We start from the raw sequence: 17,118 nt of genomic DNA, 5'->3' as shown, positions 1-17,118 counted from the left end.
GAACTATAGGTAACAGACGTGGGTAAAAATGTTTTCAATCAGATATTTAGGGTGCAGATCATCTTCTATGTCGGTCTTGTTTAACCTCTTCTCCAGTTTTTGCGATAAACTACAGACTGTCAGTGCAGTTGTAGTTTCATACTAGCTGAACAGGTTGAAGACCACCGTGTTATGGGTTGGGTTGGTCAAAGTACGGACACATGTAAGACCGCTTTAGTTTTCTGAGGAGCTTTTTATCACTTTATATTTGGTGAAGGCGAACACAATACGTTTCTTTAGTGGTGATTTCTATGAATCTGGCGTCAGATTTGCTATTGTTTCCCTTCCTTCTCCATGTTTGTCCAGCAATCTGAAACACCTGCTTGGCCCCCCGATGCTGAATTAAGAGAATTTTATAGCATATATTTCTTTGCACTTGTAGATGAAATGCACACTATAATGAAATGTGGCATGACCAGCTGGTGAGCCATATGCTTACTGTCTCTGGGCTATGTAATTTCTGTAAAATGAACTTTCTACAATGTATGACTTGCAATTCCAAGTCAAGAGGATGCCTCTTGAGAAATTCCAAAATGTCATGTTTTATTTTTTCTTTCAGTACAAGAAGATCTTCAGCTCCCGCAGTGGCAAGTTGGGTACAGCAGAGCGATTTGTTGCTGGGTCTCTGGCTGGAGCCACAGCGCAGACTTCAATATATCCTATGGAGGTTCTGAAATCTCTTCTTATGCTAGAGTATTGTATATGTACTCATTCAGACCAGTTAGAAAAGTATTTACCCCCTTTCCCCCTGATGATAAATACATTGTCTTGATCTGCAAATCTAAAAACCTATCCAGGCACAATCAAGGATGCGACTGATGTCAAATGTTGTACATCTATACCAACGGCTATGCAATCAATAATTTGTTTTGTTCCTACAATTAACCAAAATTGGAAATTTCCTGCCTAAAGGGATTCCAGTTTTTTTTTTTTTTAAATAGTTACAAAGCAGGGAATGTAAAAAATATTCTAACAGTATTATACTTTCCTGGTAAATCCCTTGCTGCTCTAGCACCACCACCCTGGTGGTCCTGCTTGTGTTTGAGCTAGTGTCCTGTACTGATGATTTACTGTCAACATACATGTGAACCCCAATAACTGGCTGCAGTGGTGACATTAGCGTGGCCAGCACATGACTGCTGAGGCCGGTGATTGCAGGTGTCCTGTGCATCTAGTCAGCATGTCACCACTGCGTGACTGGTCACAAAAAATGGTGCGAGGTGGAGCAACAATGAACTTACTGGAGGACTAGAAATGTTATCTTTATTTTACTGCATTCCTTACTTTGTGGTCACTAATAAATATATACCGTGTATAATGGATACCCATCTAAGGGTGTGGTCCAACACCTAAAATGTCCTGTGTAAATCCAAAGCACTTTTGTAATTTGTCTTATGTTAAAATTCCCTACACTTCTCCTTATACAGCTAATCCCTATATGTGTTTTTTTTTTTTTACTTCAGTTCCCATGACTTTCTTTGTGAGAGGATTCTCAAAAAAGGCGTCATTAGGAAGTTGGAGCTGCACTCACTTCACCACAGCGTCTTTCACCCCTTCTGGAACAGTATGTCATCAGGGGACAGCGTTGTGGTCACTTTCCACAGTTTCTTTCATCTCCTCTCTCTGAATATGTGGGTGAAGTGTCTTACTATGAAACAAGACACCATTGGGGAGCATTGATAGAAGCAGGGGGAGGGACACCAGCGCCGCCCCACAGCTTCTACCACCACTCTCAAATAAATCATCTTCAAGGGGTAACGCTAGTGTCACTCACTTTTTTTTTTTTTTTTTTAATCATCACTGCCCCTTGATGTTGCCTCCTTTCACAGTAAGAAGCTGTGTTGGCAGGGACTGCAGACAAGCAGAGTTCCGGTGCATTGGTCACATCACTCAAAGCTTACATCTCTGCCAAGGATTTGGGATATCTTCAGTGCGGCAATGAAAGAAACTGTGGTAAGTGACCACAGAGCCATCCCTTGATGACATCTTGCTCCAGGCCGAGTGACAGACGCTGCAGGGAAGTGTGTGCAACCCTAGCCTCCAGAGGATGCCTTGTTACTTCACCAAGTGAAGTAAAAAAACACTTTTTTTTGTTTTACTTTGCTTGGATTAGCTGTATAGACAGAAGTGTATGGTATTCTGTATTAAAGCAAATTACAAAAGTGATTAGAGTATAAAAATAGACAGGGCTAAATTCCAGCTCTGCAGGGTCTTGATTAGGTACACCTGCAGGGTTTTTGCTAAGAACCAGGAAGTAGCTTCATGAAGTGGCAGTCTCCTGAGAGAGTGGCAGTCTGCTGGATGTTGAGCAGTGTTGAGTGTGCTACTGGTGAGTGACCAGCCAAAATGTGAGCTGTAGCAGAGAGAGAGAGACTTGCCGGGGTTTCTCTCTGAATGGAGACTGCGCTAAGCAGTCTGTTTGTGAGAGTTGCAGAGAACCGTGTGGAAGCTGCAATCCGTTCAGTGTGAACTGTGACTGGAGTTGAATATTTGTTTGGCACTGGAAACTTCTGGAGCTCAGGCCAAAGGGGATACCGCAACTGGTGGGATCGTGCCTCTTCTGTGTATGAAGTCTGTTCCAGTAGAAATGACTTTAATCTGTTTGGGTGAGCCCACACTTAATTTTGTAATCATGATTAAATGCACAGGATGTGTGCAGAGAACTACAAGTAACAGTGGTTTTCCCGTCTCCCATGACAGCCCACATGAGAGAGGGGATCCGCCCAGTCAGGACAGGAAAACCTACTGAAATAAAAGGGCGGTACCTCTCCCTCGCTTCAGTTGGGTTTCCTGTCCTGATGGGAACCCTTGTGCTGAAATCACGGCGTTTTTTTGCTTGAAGATTCCACTCACCCACTCCTGTCCCGGCACTGGAAGAACAGGCAGCATGCCTGTATGCCGGCCTTCAGGGTGTGGAAGCGCCGTTCGCAGGTCCTGGGGCCTTTGCGCACGTGCGGGTGTTAGGCAGCGCAGTCCGGAGTCCTGTGGCTCTTCTGCGGCTGCCACGCCGCTCTCTGCCCCCTCTGCTGCTGCCGTCGGCTCTGGTCTGCCTTCCGGGTGCGCGGCGGTGATGCGCGCAGGGCACGCTGGGAATGGGCGTGCCCGCGTGACGTCACTGCTGCGCGCCGGATCCAAGATGGCGGCGCCCATAGACAGACGCTACAGCGTCACAGGTATCTCCTGGGTCTCCTGGTGGGCGCAGAGGTGGGGGAGGAGCAGAGTTTTTGTACCGGATGAGGCGGTGAGCAGAGTGGATCACCCTTCAAAAGGCGGTGAGTCCACAGTAAAAGTGCTCACATCTACAGAGCTCCGCTATGGAGGATTGTAAGGAGCAGCACTCACAACAGTCATCACCACAGCAGCAGCAGCAGCAGGAAAGCTTACCAGGCGCTATGTCTGCTCACCAGCATGCTAAGAGGAGAAGCGGCAGTCGTCCGGATCGAAGGTCGCAGGACTCCTCAGCTTCTAGGAGGGATGTTATCCGTACTCCAGATCAGCCTCAAAATCCGGTACCCTTGAGTGTCAGAGGGTGGTGAGTGATCTTCGTGAATGTCACATTGGTGGTAATGGGCTACGTTTCTCTGCTTGCTTGTCAGGCGCCGAGGAAGGCTAATGCCAAGTCCAAGAACAAAGAATGTGCCCTCTGCAAAGCCCCAATAGCAGTCCAATGGCAGAAAAGCCTCTGTGCGGACTGCATCCAAAAAACTATTCAGGATGAATCCCCTGACTTTGCCGCTGGCCTCAGGGCCATGATTAGAGCAGAGGTTAAAGGGTCTTTAAAATCAGTCCTAAAAAAGAAAAGTAGCAAGATCTTAGAGACTGTTTCAGATTCTGGTACCCCTCAATCTGAAGAATATCAAGAAGGACCTCTGTCTCCATGTTCGTCCTCTTCCGTGTTCTCTGGCTCCTCTTCGGATAGTGATGTTGGGGGCCGACCATGCTTCCTAACTGAGAATACAGATAAACTGGTTAAATCAGTTAGGGCTACAGTGGGCCTTAAAGATGAAAAGGAGTCCAGATCAGTAGAGGACGTTATGTTTGGTGGTTTGGAGGAGAAGAGGAAGCGTACCTTCCCAGTAAATACTAGAGTTAAAACTCTTATAGAGAAAGAGTGGAAGAAACCTGAAAAGTCTGGTATTCTTCCCTCAGCTTCTAAGAGATGTTATCCTTTTGAGGAAAAGGATTCAGAAGTATGGGATAAAGCCCCTAAAATTGATGGTGCGGTGGCTAGGTCATCTAAAAGGTCATCCCTACCCTTGGAGGATTCAGGCGTCCTAAGAGACCCTTTAGATAAAAAAGCGGATGCTTTTTTAAAACATACCTGGGAGGCAGCCGCAGGAGGTCTAAAACCGGCAATAGCTGGAACATGTGTTGCCCGCTCCCTTATTGTCTGGCTGCAACAAATAGAGGATCAGTTGAAATCTAGAGTGCCGAGAGACGAGGTCCTAGCCAATATGGCAATGGCACAAGGGGCGGCAGCCTTTATAGCTGATTCTTCAGCAGACTCTGTAAGACTTGCAGCTAGGGCAGCAGGATTGTCTAACGCGGCAAGACGTGCCTTGTGGTTGAAGGGGTGCCCAGGGGACTTACCCTCAAAAAATAGACTCTGTTCCATTCCGTGCGACGGCAAATTCCTCTTTGGTCAAAAACTGGAGGACATTTTAGAAAAAGCTGGCGACAAGAAAAAAGGGTTGCCTCGTTTTCCAGTGGATATCAGACGGCCTTATTTTCGGAGAGGAAAATTCAATAGAGGTCGCCCCCCGGGAGATAGAAGGAACTGGGACTATAGAGATAGAAAAGGATCGGGGTACATGTATAAGGGCCCCTCCACATCCACAAAAAAGCCCTCCCAATGACGCCAAGCTGGAAGTAGGGGGAAGGCTTTCTTTCTATCTTCACACCTGGTTAAATATTTCCCCCAGTCGTTGGGCGTTGAATGTTGTCGGCGACGGGCTAAAAATAAAATGAATTCATCCACCTCGACAGACTTTTGTGTTGACACCATGCAGAAAACTTCCAGAGGAACAACTAGCTCTGGAAACAGAGGTATTGGGACTAGTTCTAAAAAAAGTCCTAGTAGAAGTTCCAAAGGAAGAGGAAGGAGAAGGGTTTTATTCCCCTCTCTTCTTAATACGAAAGCCAGATGGCTCTCTAAGGACTATTGTCAACTTGAAAAAACTCAACCGGTCAATAAAAAATTACTCCTTCAAGATGGAGTCGGTAGGCTCAGCAATAAAAATACTGTTCCCGGACTGCTTCATGGCAGCTATAGACTTAAAAGACGCTTACTACCATGTCCCAATTCATCAGGACTATCAAAGGTTTCTGAGAGCAGTGATTGTCCAAGGACAACTCAAACACTACCAGTATGCTGCCCTTCCATTTGGTCTATCAATAGCACCAAGAATATTTACAAAATTAATGTCGAAAGTCATGTCCTTCCTCCGTTCCCGGGACATAGTCATTGTTCCGTACCTAGACGACTTCCTGGTAATAGGCAGGTCAATAGATCACTGTCTTGCACAAATAGAAGAAGTGACCACGACCCTAGCAGTATTAGGTTGGGAGATAAATGTCGCCAAGTCGAGATTAACACCAGAGAAAGTTCAGTCCTTCCTGGGGTTGGTTCTGGACTCCACGCGTCAACTCTGTCTCCTGCCGGAGAGCAAAATATCCAACATACAAAGTCTTGTGGAACTGGCGATACATCAGCCTGTGATGACGCTAAGAAAGGCGATGTCTCTGCTAGGGTCACTAACATCCTGTATTCCCGCTGTAAAATGGGCACAGTTCCACCTGAGGCAATTGCAGTGGGAGGTCCTGTCAACACAAAGGTTGTTAGAAGGGCATTTGGAGGGAAAAGTTCATCTCTCGTTACGCGTCAGAGATTCCCTAGTCTGGTGGTCAGTGAGGGATCACTTAAGCTCAGGGGTTCAGTGGCTAACTCCGGTAGAAGACGTGATCACAACGGACGCGAGTGGTACAGGATGGGGTGCACATCTAGGGACCCTTTCCATACAGGGGTCCTGGTCCCATACAGAAAAATATCAAACATCCAATATAAGAGAGTTATGGGCTGTAGAAAGAGCAGTAAGACATTTCCTTCCAATCCTTCAGGGTCGTCATACCAGAGTGATGTCCGACAATTACGCGGTGGTAGCCTATATCAATCATCAGGGGGGACGAGGTCCCTTTCACTCATGAGGGCAACATCGGCGCTTCTTCAGTTTGCAGAATCTCACCTACTGTCCCTCACAGCTCTGCACATAAAGGGGGTCGAAAACACGAAGGCGGACTACTTAAGTCGCAGAAAGCTAAGACAGGGAGAATGGTCGCTGAATTCCAGGGTGTTCCAACAAATAGTGCAGGCCTGGGGCGAACCGGTAATAGACTTGTTTGCCACGCTTCACAACAGGAAGGTGGAGAGGTTCTGCTCGTTAGACCTGAGGGGGAACCCGGTTGCAGTGGATGCCCTCCGAATACCGTGGAGGTTCAGCCTCGCTTACGTGTTTCCACCGACATCATTAATTCCGGTTGTAGTGAGGAAGATCAGGATGGAGCAGGCAAGAGTGATACTGATTGCTCCATTTTGGCCGAAAAGACCATGGTTTTCTCTCCTAAGACAAATGTCGGTAACCGATCCATGGATCCTACCAGAGGTTCCGGACCTGCTTACCCAGGGTCCAGTATGCCACTCTCAAGTGAAGGGCTTCCATCTAGCAGCCTGGAATTTGAGAGGGCATTACTGAGCCGACAGGGATTCTCGCCAGGGCTAGTCTCCACCCTGCTGAAAAGTAGAAAGCCGATTATATCGAGAATTTATGGTAGGACATGGAAGAGGTTTCTAGAGTTTTTAGGGCAACCTTTGTCGGATGAGGCTCCTGTGGGTGCTATTTTAGAGTTTCTGCAAGCAGGCTTACAGCTAGGGTTGGCTACCAATACACTTAAGGTTCAAGTGTCAGCATTAGGAGCTTTATATCATTGTAATTTAGCCTCCAATAAGTGGGTTGCCCGTTTCATTAAATCATGTAGTAGGTCTAGACCTGTAGTAATTCAGAGAATTCCTCCCTGGGATTTAAATCTGGTTTTAGATGCTCTAACTAAGAGTCCTTTTGAGCCTTTGCAAGAATTATCGATAAAATTTCTCACTCTAAAAACGGTACTATTATTAGCTTTGACATCCGCACGTAGGGTGAGTGACTTGCAAGCCCTGTTCATTTGTCCTCCATACACTCAGATATATGACGACAGGGTGATTCTAAGACCAGATCCGGCTTATCTACCTAAGGTAGTTCTTAAATTTCATAGGAGTCAGGAGATTGTATTACCCTCTTTTTGTGTTAATCCAAAAAATCCAGGTGAGGAGAGGTTTCACACTCTTGATGTAAGAAGGTCTATGTTACAGTACATATCCTTAACCAGTCAGTGGAGGAAAGATCAGTCTCTATTTGTAGCTTTCCAGGGTAGCAGGAAAGGTCATGGGGTGTCCAAAGCTACTATTGCCAGGTGGATTAGGGAGGCCATTAGCTTATCCTATGCTGCATGTGGCGTTCCGATCCCTGAAGGCATCAAGGCTCACTCCACCAGGGGCGTGGCTACTTCCTGGGCTGAAAAAGCAGAGGTATCGATAGATCAAATTTGTAAGGCCGCTACCTGGTCCTCTCCGTCTACCTTCTTTAAACACTACCGACTGAACTTATCTTCTTCTACTGACCTTACCTTTGGTAGAAGGGTGCTGCAAGCGGTGGTCCCTCCCTAATGTGTTCCTTTCTCCAAAAATCTCTCATGTGTGCTGTCATGGGAGACGGGAAAACACCAAGGTTACTTACCGGTATCCGTTTTTTCCGGAGCCCATGACAGCACCTGTATATTCCCTCCCTTCTTTTGTCACCCTTTGGTGCGCACTTTTAGCTGGGTGTTTTTTGTTGTTATTATAATGTGGTGGTAGATTGCCATGTGTACTAACCAAGGGGGCCTCTCATGCTCTGAAAACCAACTGAAGCGAGGGAGAGGTACCGCCCTTTTATTTCAGTAGGTTTCCTGTCCTGACTGGGCGGATCCCCTCTCTCATGTGTGCTGTCATGGGCTCCGGAAAAACCGGCTACCGGTAAGTAACCTTGGTGTTTCAATGGCCAATAGATGTTTTGTTTGACCGAGGTGGGGCTAGCTCAGCCGTGTAAGAGTTGCCAGGGCATGTTCTATTTAGGTAGCACCTGGACAAGGCTAGGGATTTATGTTTCAGTTTGTTTTGGTTCTGGTCAACCTGTGGAAAGCAATTAAAAATGCACGAGTTTGGACCCAAACTACATTGCCTGTGTGAACGCTACCTACTGAAAGAGTGAACCTCTACAATATTTATTAAGATCAGTCAACTCCTTTAATCCTTTATCGACACAGGACATACTGGTACGTCCTATGCTGGCTCCCTGACTTTGATGCGGGCTCGCATGCCAAACCCGCTTCTTTCCCGGCAGATGATGGCTGTGTTATTCAGCCATCATCTGTCTCTAACATCTCTGCTCCACCCATGGCTGTTAACCTGTTAAATGCTGCTGGCAATCCCTGATGGCAGCATTTAGCACTCGCCATCAGGAGGGTGCAACATTCTATACTATCATGGGCCTGCCGATGGGATTATCACCAGGTTCTGATGGGATGCCATGGCAGCCAAGATCCTGTTGAAGACCTCTGTGTTGGTCATTACAGTACTCATGTGAAAACCTATGAAAAAAATATAAACGTTTAAATCACCCCCCTTTTCATCTGTTAAAAATTAAAAAATACACATATTTGGTATTACTTTTGGATGCTGCACCAACAAAAAGAAATGTAATAACAGGTGATTAAAACATTATATCTACCCCAAAGTGATATAAATAAAACATTAAATTTGGGGTGCAAAAAAAAACAAAAAAACCCTCATACATGTCCATACCTGAATATTGAAAATATTACAGCTCTCTGAAAATGGCGACACAAGCTGAATGTATTTATTTTAATTTTTTTTTTTTTTTTACAAATTACTGATTGATTTTTTTTTTTCATCAGTTAAATAAAATAAAAAGTACCGTATACATGTTGATATCTGCATAATTGTACTGACCTGTAGGATTATATTGCTGGGTCATTTTTACTATCATAAAATAAACGCTGCAAATAAATAAAAAAAAATCCAAAAAACAATTGCAGAATTACGCTTTTTTCCGCTTTCTCGCCTTATTTGGATTTTTTTTCCCCTCTTTCCAGTACATCAACTGATAAAAAAAGATGAGGTCATTTAAAAGTACAACTCTTGACCCACAAAAAACAAACCTTCCTATGGCTATATAGACAGAAAAATAAAAAAGCTATGGCTGTTGGAATAAGGGGAGGGAAAATGTAAGCGCAAAAATGCAAAATTGCCCTGTCGGAACGGGGTTAATTTGTATTAAGGGTTTATAATAGTTTTTTGGTAAAAAATTGAAATTCCTATTTCCATGTCTTTTATATAAAAATCTATTGCATATATTAAAATACAATCTAGACTAACAGCCTAACAGCAGAGGACGTTTTGTATAATAATGCTCGCTATTATCTTGTGCTGGGTTCTAGGTTATGAAGACGCGCTTAGCTGTAGCAAGGACCGGACAGTACAGTGGGATGTTTGACTGTGCGAAACAGATCCTGAGAAAAGAAGGGGTGCGGGCCTTCTATAAGGGATATATACCCAACATACTGGGGATCATTCCTTATGCTGGCATTGACCTCGCCATCTATGAGGTGATCTTTTTACTTTTTTTTTATATACAATCACATTGTTACTAATTGTTCTGAAGTTCCCATGGTCATCATGGGGTTTTCGCTGTTACTTTACTCCCGCTGCTCCTCTGAGTATTATTATTATTATTATTCTATTTTTAATCCACCATGCAGTTCCAGAGATATGGGCCTTTTTATTTAGATTTTTTTTTCTAAACTTTACAAGGGGGTGTGGTTTGCAAGATTGATGGGGCGTGTTTCTAGACCGCTTTTCATTATTACCCATCGCTCCCTTAATAAAGACCATCAAAATTAGTACTGTGTAAAAAGGCCCACATCTCTGAAACCATATGACGGATTAAAAAAAAAATAGAAAAAAATCTAAATAAAAACTGAATATTCAGAGGAGGAAGTAAGGGTAAAATAAAACAAAAATTTGTCACTTTTGATTTGGTGACACTCGTTATATAATGAATATTTGGCTATTGCAGAACACTTTTTTTGTTATATTTCCAACAAGTACATAATATTAATTCATTCCAATATTACCCAGCATTTGTAAGTTTTGGCCACTTTAAGGCTTTGGGCACGCGGCCATAAGTGAGAATTTTGCTGATTTTACAGGCGGTGATCCGGTTCTGTCCTTGGCAATAAATACTGACTCTGCAGTGAGCTGTGATATAGCCGCATGCACACAGCATGAAATCGAGCATTACTGCAGCTTCCTACCATTAACAGAAATGACTGTCCACGAGACTTGTTGGGTTTGATAGATGGTAACAGTTTGGACGTTTCCTTCTCCTCTGGCAGACCCTTAAGAATGCTTGGCTACAGAAATATGCAACAGACTCTGCCAACCCAGGGGTGCTGGTCCTCCTAGGCTGTGGCACAGCGTCCAGTACCTGTGGCCAATTGGCTAGTTATCCATTAGCCCTCATCAGAACTAGAATGCAAGCGCAAGGTAAGCGGCCTCAAACTAGTCCATTGTGCAAGAAATCAAAGTGAAGTTTAACTGTACAAAAATGATTTCCCTAGTGTGTGTGTGTGTGTGTGTGTGTATATGTACATAGAGATACAAATAATAAACATAACGACCAGAAGTTCTAACCCCCACCCGACAAAAAAAGAAGAAAAAATAAACTTTTTTTGTGTGCAAGCAACACATCCATTTGAAATAATCAAATGATTATTTAGTGTGACACGTGGAAAGTATAAAGAAATACAAAAAATTCATAAATAAGAAGTTATTAAACCCCCCCCCAACAAAAAAAACCCAACAAAAAAAACCCAACAAAAAACCCCCAACAAATGCTATGTTAACCCCTTCACTCCCTGGCCATAGCTTTTTTTAAATTTTCCTTCAGCCACATGAGGGCTTGGTTTTTTGCGGGATGAGATGTACGTTTTAATGAATCTATTCATTTTACCACACAGTGTACTGGAAAACAGGAAAGAAATTAAAAGTAAGGTGAAATTGCAAAAAAAGTGCAAGGCCACAATTGATTTATTTTTTTGTTTTGTTTTTTGCCTTGTTTACTATATGGTAAAACTGACCTGACAATATGATTCTCCACGGCATATTTTGATAGATCAGACATTTCTAAACTCGGCGATATCCAAATATGTGTATTTCTCTTTAGTTTGTTTCATTTTCAATGGGTCAAAAAGGAGGGTGATTTGAACTTTTTTTTTTTTTTCATATTTTAAAAACTTTTTTTTTTTCTTTACTGTATTTAATAGTCCCCTAGGGAATTTTGAAGCTGCAATTCGACCAATCACTTGTGTTATACGTAGCAGTGCATCATCACTACCATGTATAGTGAACATCACAATCTCCTATGGACGCCGGCCACGGGCTGGCTATCACAGGCTCCCATCAATCATCCCATGAATACTCCCCATCAGCCGCCGCCTGCTCTCACTGTTATTAGCGGTAGTAAGTGTAGGCTGATGGGAGTAGCAGTCCCATCAACTGCCGCCTGCTCTTGCGGTTATCAGTTGAATATAACTCTTTCTCCCCTGTACGCGCCGATCGTCGGCAGAGCAGGGGAGAATGATGAGAGCTGACTTCAGCACCCGGTGACGGGGAACAGTGCTAACTGTACTGATTCTTTCCAGGTGCCGGTACGTATCACGCTGATGACACACGGATTGGACATTTTGTGGTCTGTGTAGCTGTTAAAAAACGGATATATCAGCGTGTTTTGCTCACAGACACACGGTCCTTGGAAACACACTGACATGTGCACTGACCCATTCCCTTGAATGGGTCTACATGTACAGTTATGTCCATATATATTTGGACAGAGACAGCATTTTTCTAATTTTGGTTATAGACATTACCACAATGAATTTTAAACAAAACAATTCAGATGCAGTTGAAGTTCAGACTTTCAGCTTTCATTTGAGGGTATCCACATTAAAATTGGATGAAGGGTTTAGGAGTTTCAGCTCCTTAACATGCGCCACCCTGTTTTTAAAGAGACCAAAAGTAATTGGACAGATTCAATAATTGTAAATAAAATGTTAATTTTTAGTACTTGGTTGAAAACCCTTTGTTGGCAATGACTGCCTGAAGTCTTGAACTCATGGACATCACCAGACGCTGTGTTTCCTCCTTTTTGATGCTCTGCCAGGCCTTCACTGCGGTGGTTTTCAGTTGCTGTTTGTTTGTGGGCCTTTCTGTCTGAAGTTTAGTCTTTAACAAGTGAAATGCTGCTCAATTGGGTTGAGATCAGGTGACTGACTTGGCCATTCAAGAATATTCCACTTCTTTGCTTTAATAAACTCCTGGGTTGCTTTGGCTTTATGTTTTGGGTCATTGTCCATTTGTAGTATGAAACGACAACCAGTTTGGCTGCATTTGGCTGGATCTGAGCACACAGTATGTTTCTTAATACCTCAGAATTTATTCGGCTGCTTCTGTCCTGTGTCACATCATCAATAAACACTAGTGACCCAGTGCCACTGGCAGCCATGCATGCCCAAGTCATCACACTGCCTCCGCCGTGTTTTACAGATGATGTGGTATGCTTTGGGTCATGAGCTGTACCACGCCTTCACCATACTTTTCTCTTTCCATCATTCTGGTAGAGGTTGATCTTGGTTTCATCTGTCCAAGGAATGTTCTTGCAGAACTGTGCTGGCTTTTTAAGATGTTTTTTAGCAAATTCCAGTCTAGCCTTTTTATTCTTGATGCTTATGAGTGGCTTGCACCGTGCAGTGAACCCTCTGTATTTACTTTCATGCAGTCTTCTCTTTATGATGGATTTGGATATTGATACGCCGACCTCCTGGAGAGTGCTGTTCACTTGGTTGGCTGTTGTGAAGGGGTTTCTCTTCACCATGGAGATTATTCTGCCATCATCCACCACTGAGGTCTTTTTGCATTGATGAGTTCACCAGTGCTTTCTTTCTTTCTCAGGATGTACCAAACTGTAGATTTTGCCACTCCTAATATTGTAGCAATTTCTCGGATGGGTTTTTTCTGTTTTCGCAGCTTAAGGATGGCTTGTTTCACCTGCATGGAGAGCTCCTTTGACCGCATGTTTACTTCACAGCAAAACCTTGCAAATGCAAGCACCACACCTCAAATCACCTCCAGGCCTTTTATCTGCTTAATTGAGAATGACATAACGAAGGGATTGCCCACACCTGTCCATGAAATAGCCTTGGGGTCAATTGTCCAATTACTTTTGGTCCCTTTTAAAAACAGGGTGGCGCATGTTAAGGAGCTGAAACTCCTAAACCCTTCATCCAATTTTAATGTGGATACCCTCAAATGAAAGCTGAAAGTCTGAACTTCAACTGCATCTGAATTGTTTTGTTTAAAATTCATTGTGGTAATGTCTATAACCAAAATTAGAAAAATGTTGTCTCTGTCCAAATATATATGGACTTAACTGTATAAGTGTCTCTTGTGAAAACTGTCACCACACATACAAAACACACTGACATCTGAAAGAGCCCTAATAGTTGATGAAAGTCTGATCCTGCACACTGATGAACGGTCCTTTTTTTTTTTTCTTCTTTCATGTCCAGGTAAAAACTGACATCTGAGTGAAGCCTAAGTTGTAGAAATCCTGCTGCTCCATAAGCAAACGAGGAGCTGCTGTAAGTGGCATCTGCATTTTAATAATAGATTCATAAAGCAATTACAGGAAATTTGATATCCTCAGTGCTTTCTCTATTATTGAATTGCTCCAGCCTCCTGTGGCTGACACATGGTTGTGGTTATTCCTGTCCCCACCATGAAAGAAAGATGGGATTAACCCTTTAAGTGGTGGCTAACTTACAACAGGTTTATCTCACAAAAAATAAAACTCGCTTTTAATTTTTATTTCATAATTCAATAGTACGCATGAAAATAAGTAACTGTGTAATATATCTCATCAGAGAAATCTGCTTCTTTCACTCTCAATTCATAGGTAAATTCTGTGTTCATTGAGGGCAGCTTTATTTCCATTACTGAGATAGGAGTTAACATTTGATGCATTTAACGTTCTATGTAGAGGATGAGGAAGGAGGAGCTAGAGGCAGACAGACATTCCGCTGCCATGACAGCGTTCTCCATAGAACTTCAAAAGCACCAACTGCCATCTCCTTTCCCCGTGATAGATTTTCCCATCTTTACGAAGGACAGATAGGTTTTACTTGTGTATTAAGAATTTTGAGAACGATTGATTGATCAGTCCTGATGAAGAAAGAAGTGGATTTCTCTGATAACATATATTACAAAGTTTGTAATTTTCATGAGTACAATTTATTTATGAAATAAAAATTAAAACCACAGTTTCTGTTTAAGAAATCTCTACATAAGTTATAGAGTTGACATTAAAGTTGAGATTCCTTTTCTAGGTAATGTCTTCTATGAGCGGAGGGATTCTAGAAAGAGACGGTTCTGCTGTGACTGACTTGGTGCAGCAATGTATTACATGTTAGGCTGGGAGATTAATTTAATTAATATGATTAATTTACCATTTGAGGCTGGCACTATTTTGCGATTTTTGATAGAATCAAAAAATCAATTTTAGCTCTGCCCCCTCTCCTGCCAGAAGCGGCTCATCATTGGTGGAGCGGGCACTGTAGGAGGAAGAGGAGCTGCTGAGCTCTGTGATTGAGCTCACTGTGAAGCTCGGGGACATAGGAGAGAACTAGTAGGAGGTTAGCTGTGGTTGGCTGTGTAGGTCGCACAGACTTCCACCATTATTCCCGTAACAGCCTCAGAAGACATTGAAGAGCCGTTTAAGTACTGGGAATGCTGCAAATAAGTAGTTGGTGCATCTCCCTGCAACTTCTCCTATCAGCTATCAGCTCAGGTTTATCGGAGGTGAAATAGAGCAAACGCCCCACGTGTATACAGACTACCAGTTACTGACCGTTCCTCAGTACCAATGTGATTAAAGTACCTCCAGTTCTTCTTCCTGGACCCTCGCCACCACACACCTTTAATAATAAAATGTCAGATCTGTTCTTCTTTTCTTTTCTGTTTGTAAGAGGGTCAACCTTTTCCTCTCCTCCTGCATCCATTTTGTATGTTGTTCCCTGGGGTACGGTTTACCCCTCCTCACAGGTGCCCCCTTCTGTATTTGGGCCATGTGGCTTCTCACCAATGCTCCATGCTTTCCATAAACAGACAATCAGAAACCATCTTTATTGCAGTCAATCACCTCCATCCCTTCTACCCGCTGTGACCAACACCATCCACTCCACCCCCCAAAAAAAGTCATATGACATCAGCATGATCAAAAAGGTACTCCAGCTCTGTGCTGCCTACAAGCCGCTGTGCTAGAAGTTATGCCGCTTTTTGGAATAAAGTATCGTGAATTTGTTGGACTGCGTTTGGATACACCCTTCCACTAAACTCCAACCATAAAAAGAAAAAAAAAATAAAGTTTAAAATCACAATTCGTTGTTAACTTTGAAAGAAAAAGATCAAGATTTTATTTTTTTTTAAATTGCCCATCCCTATTAAAGTCTTGCTACCGCTACAGCAATCTACTGGTAATGATAACATGACTGGTGGCGGTTCTTAACTTTTTCTTGGTTCTTTTTCAGCTTCCATAGAGGGTGCTCCTCAGCTAAGCATGGGAGGCCTCTTCCGCAAGATAGTAGCTAAGGAAGGGTTTCTAGGTCTGTACAGAGGAATCGCTCCAAATTTCTTGAAAGTGCTTCCTGCAGTCAGTATCAGCTATGTAGTGTATGAGAAGATGAAGGAGCAGCTTGGGATCTAGAAATATCAAATTGCCAAGATTTCCACTCAGGAACTCCAGTGTGTGTACGTATGTCTGTGTGATTTCCTTGGTGAAGATAAGAATATGAATTCAGCTGCTGCCACATTTCTACATGATGAGAACGTCTGAACCTATTGAGCCATCATCAGTCAATATCATGTATGGCAGCTTATATTATTTTGATCTGTCGTTTTCTATTTTTGTGTCAGCCAAATTTACCAAAAAAAAAAAAAAAAATGCAAAATTTTGAAACCATAGTTTTGTTTTTATATTTTTATTTCTTTAATGGGTATTATATAGTTGTTTTCTTAACTTTGATATTTTTATGTAGTAAAACATATATGCATTCTATTATGTTCTAGCTGAAAACAAAAACTCTTGGTTCTTACCAAAGGATCTATTTCTAAAAATGTACAAAATAAAAAAAAATCCTCCTGTTTAAACACCCATGGTAGCATCACATCTGTACACTGGCCATCAGAGAGGTTACGGATCCTAGTGAAAAGTTACGACTCGCTGAGCGGGGAGCTGGATATATAACTGTATGCCACGAACCGGCTGCCTGCTGCCCATGTAGATGAATGGCAACATGACCCTCCTTGTATTATAGTTTGTGGTTGTGAATAAATAACAGCCATATTTCACATTGTGTGTGACAAAAACAGGATATAATGTCAAAATTGCTTCATGTTAAAAGGAACCCGATGTTTACCCTGGTTACCCGGGGACCTCGGCATCGTTGGTCGCTGGAGAGCGGTCTGTGTGACAGCTCTCCAGCGACCACACAACGACTTTCCAACGATCACAGCCAGGTCGTATCGCTGGTCGTGATCGTTGGAAAGTTGCAGAGTGTGACAGTACCCTTACTCTCTGAAGAGGCAATTTGCATATTTAAATTCCCAGAGAAACATTGCATTGTCTGTAAGTGGGTGCCCTTCACAAGGAGGAACCTTACCCCTTCAATCCCCTGTCAGCGACCCTCACCCAGGCAGATTGGCTATTCTACGTTTTTCTCTAATGAGGGGGCAAAGACCCTGAAACAAGGGGAGTTTCCGGTTTGGCCTATTATCTTGGGTCACGTGGCAAGGTTTGTTAAAGTGTCAATACA

At 43.1% G+C, this 17,118-nt stretch overlaps 1 protein-coding gene across 1 annotated transcript in view; it reads left to right on the top strand.

Moving 5' to 3' along the window:
• SLC25A24 (solute carrier family 25 member 24) overlaps positions 1–16,453 on the top strand; it is a 47,271-nt gene extending 30,818 nt beyond the window's left edge. The window contains exons 7-10 of the mRNA XM_077276078.1: positions 599–706; positions 9,631–9,798; positions 10,588–10,738; positions 15,835–16,453. Of these exons, the coding sequence (XP_077132193.1) occupies positions 599–706; positions 9,631–9,798; positions 10,588–10,738; positions 15,835–16,010 (603 nt within the window). The 3' untranslated portion in view covers positions 16,011–16,453. The remainder of the gene's footprint in view (positions 1–598; positions 707–9,630; positions 9,799–10,587; positions 10,739–15,834) is intronic.
• The last annotated feature ends 665 nt before the right edge of the window (positions 16,454–17,118 follow it).

Source organism: Ranitomeya variabilis, chromosome 8 (assembly GCF_051348905.1).
Source record: "Ranitomeya variabilis isolate aRanVar5 chromosome 8, aRanVar5.hap1, whole genome shotgun sequence".
Lineage (NCBI taxonomy): Eukaryota > Metazoa > Chordata > Amphibia > Anura > Dendrobatidae > Ranitomeya > Ranitomeya variabilis.
Note: the sequence above shows the minus strand (reverse complement) of the source record. Positions and strands in the feature narration are given on the sequence as shown.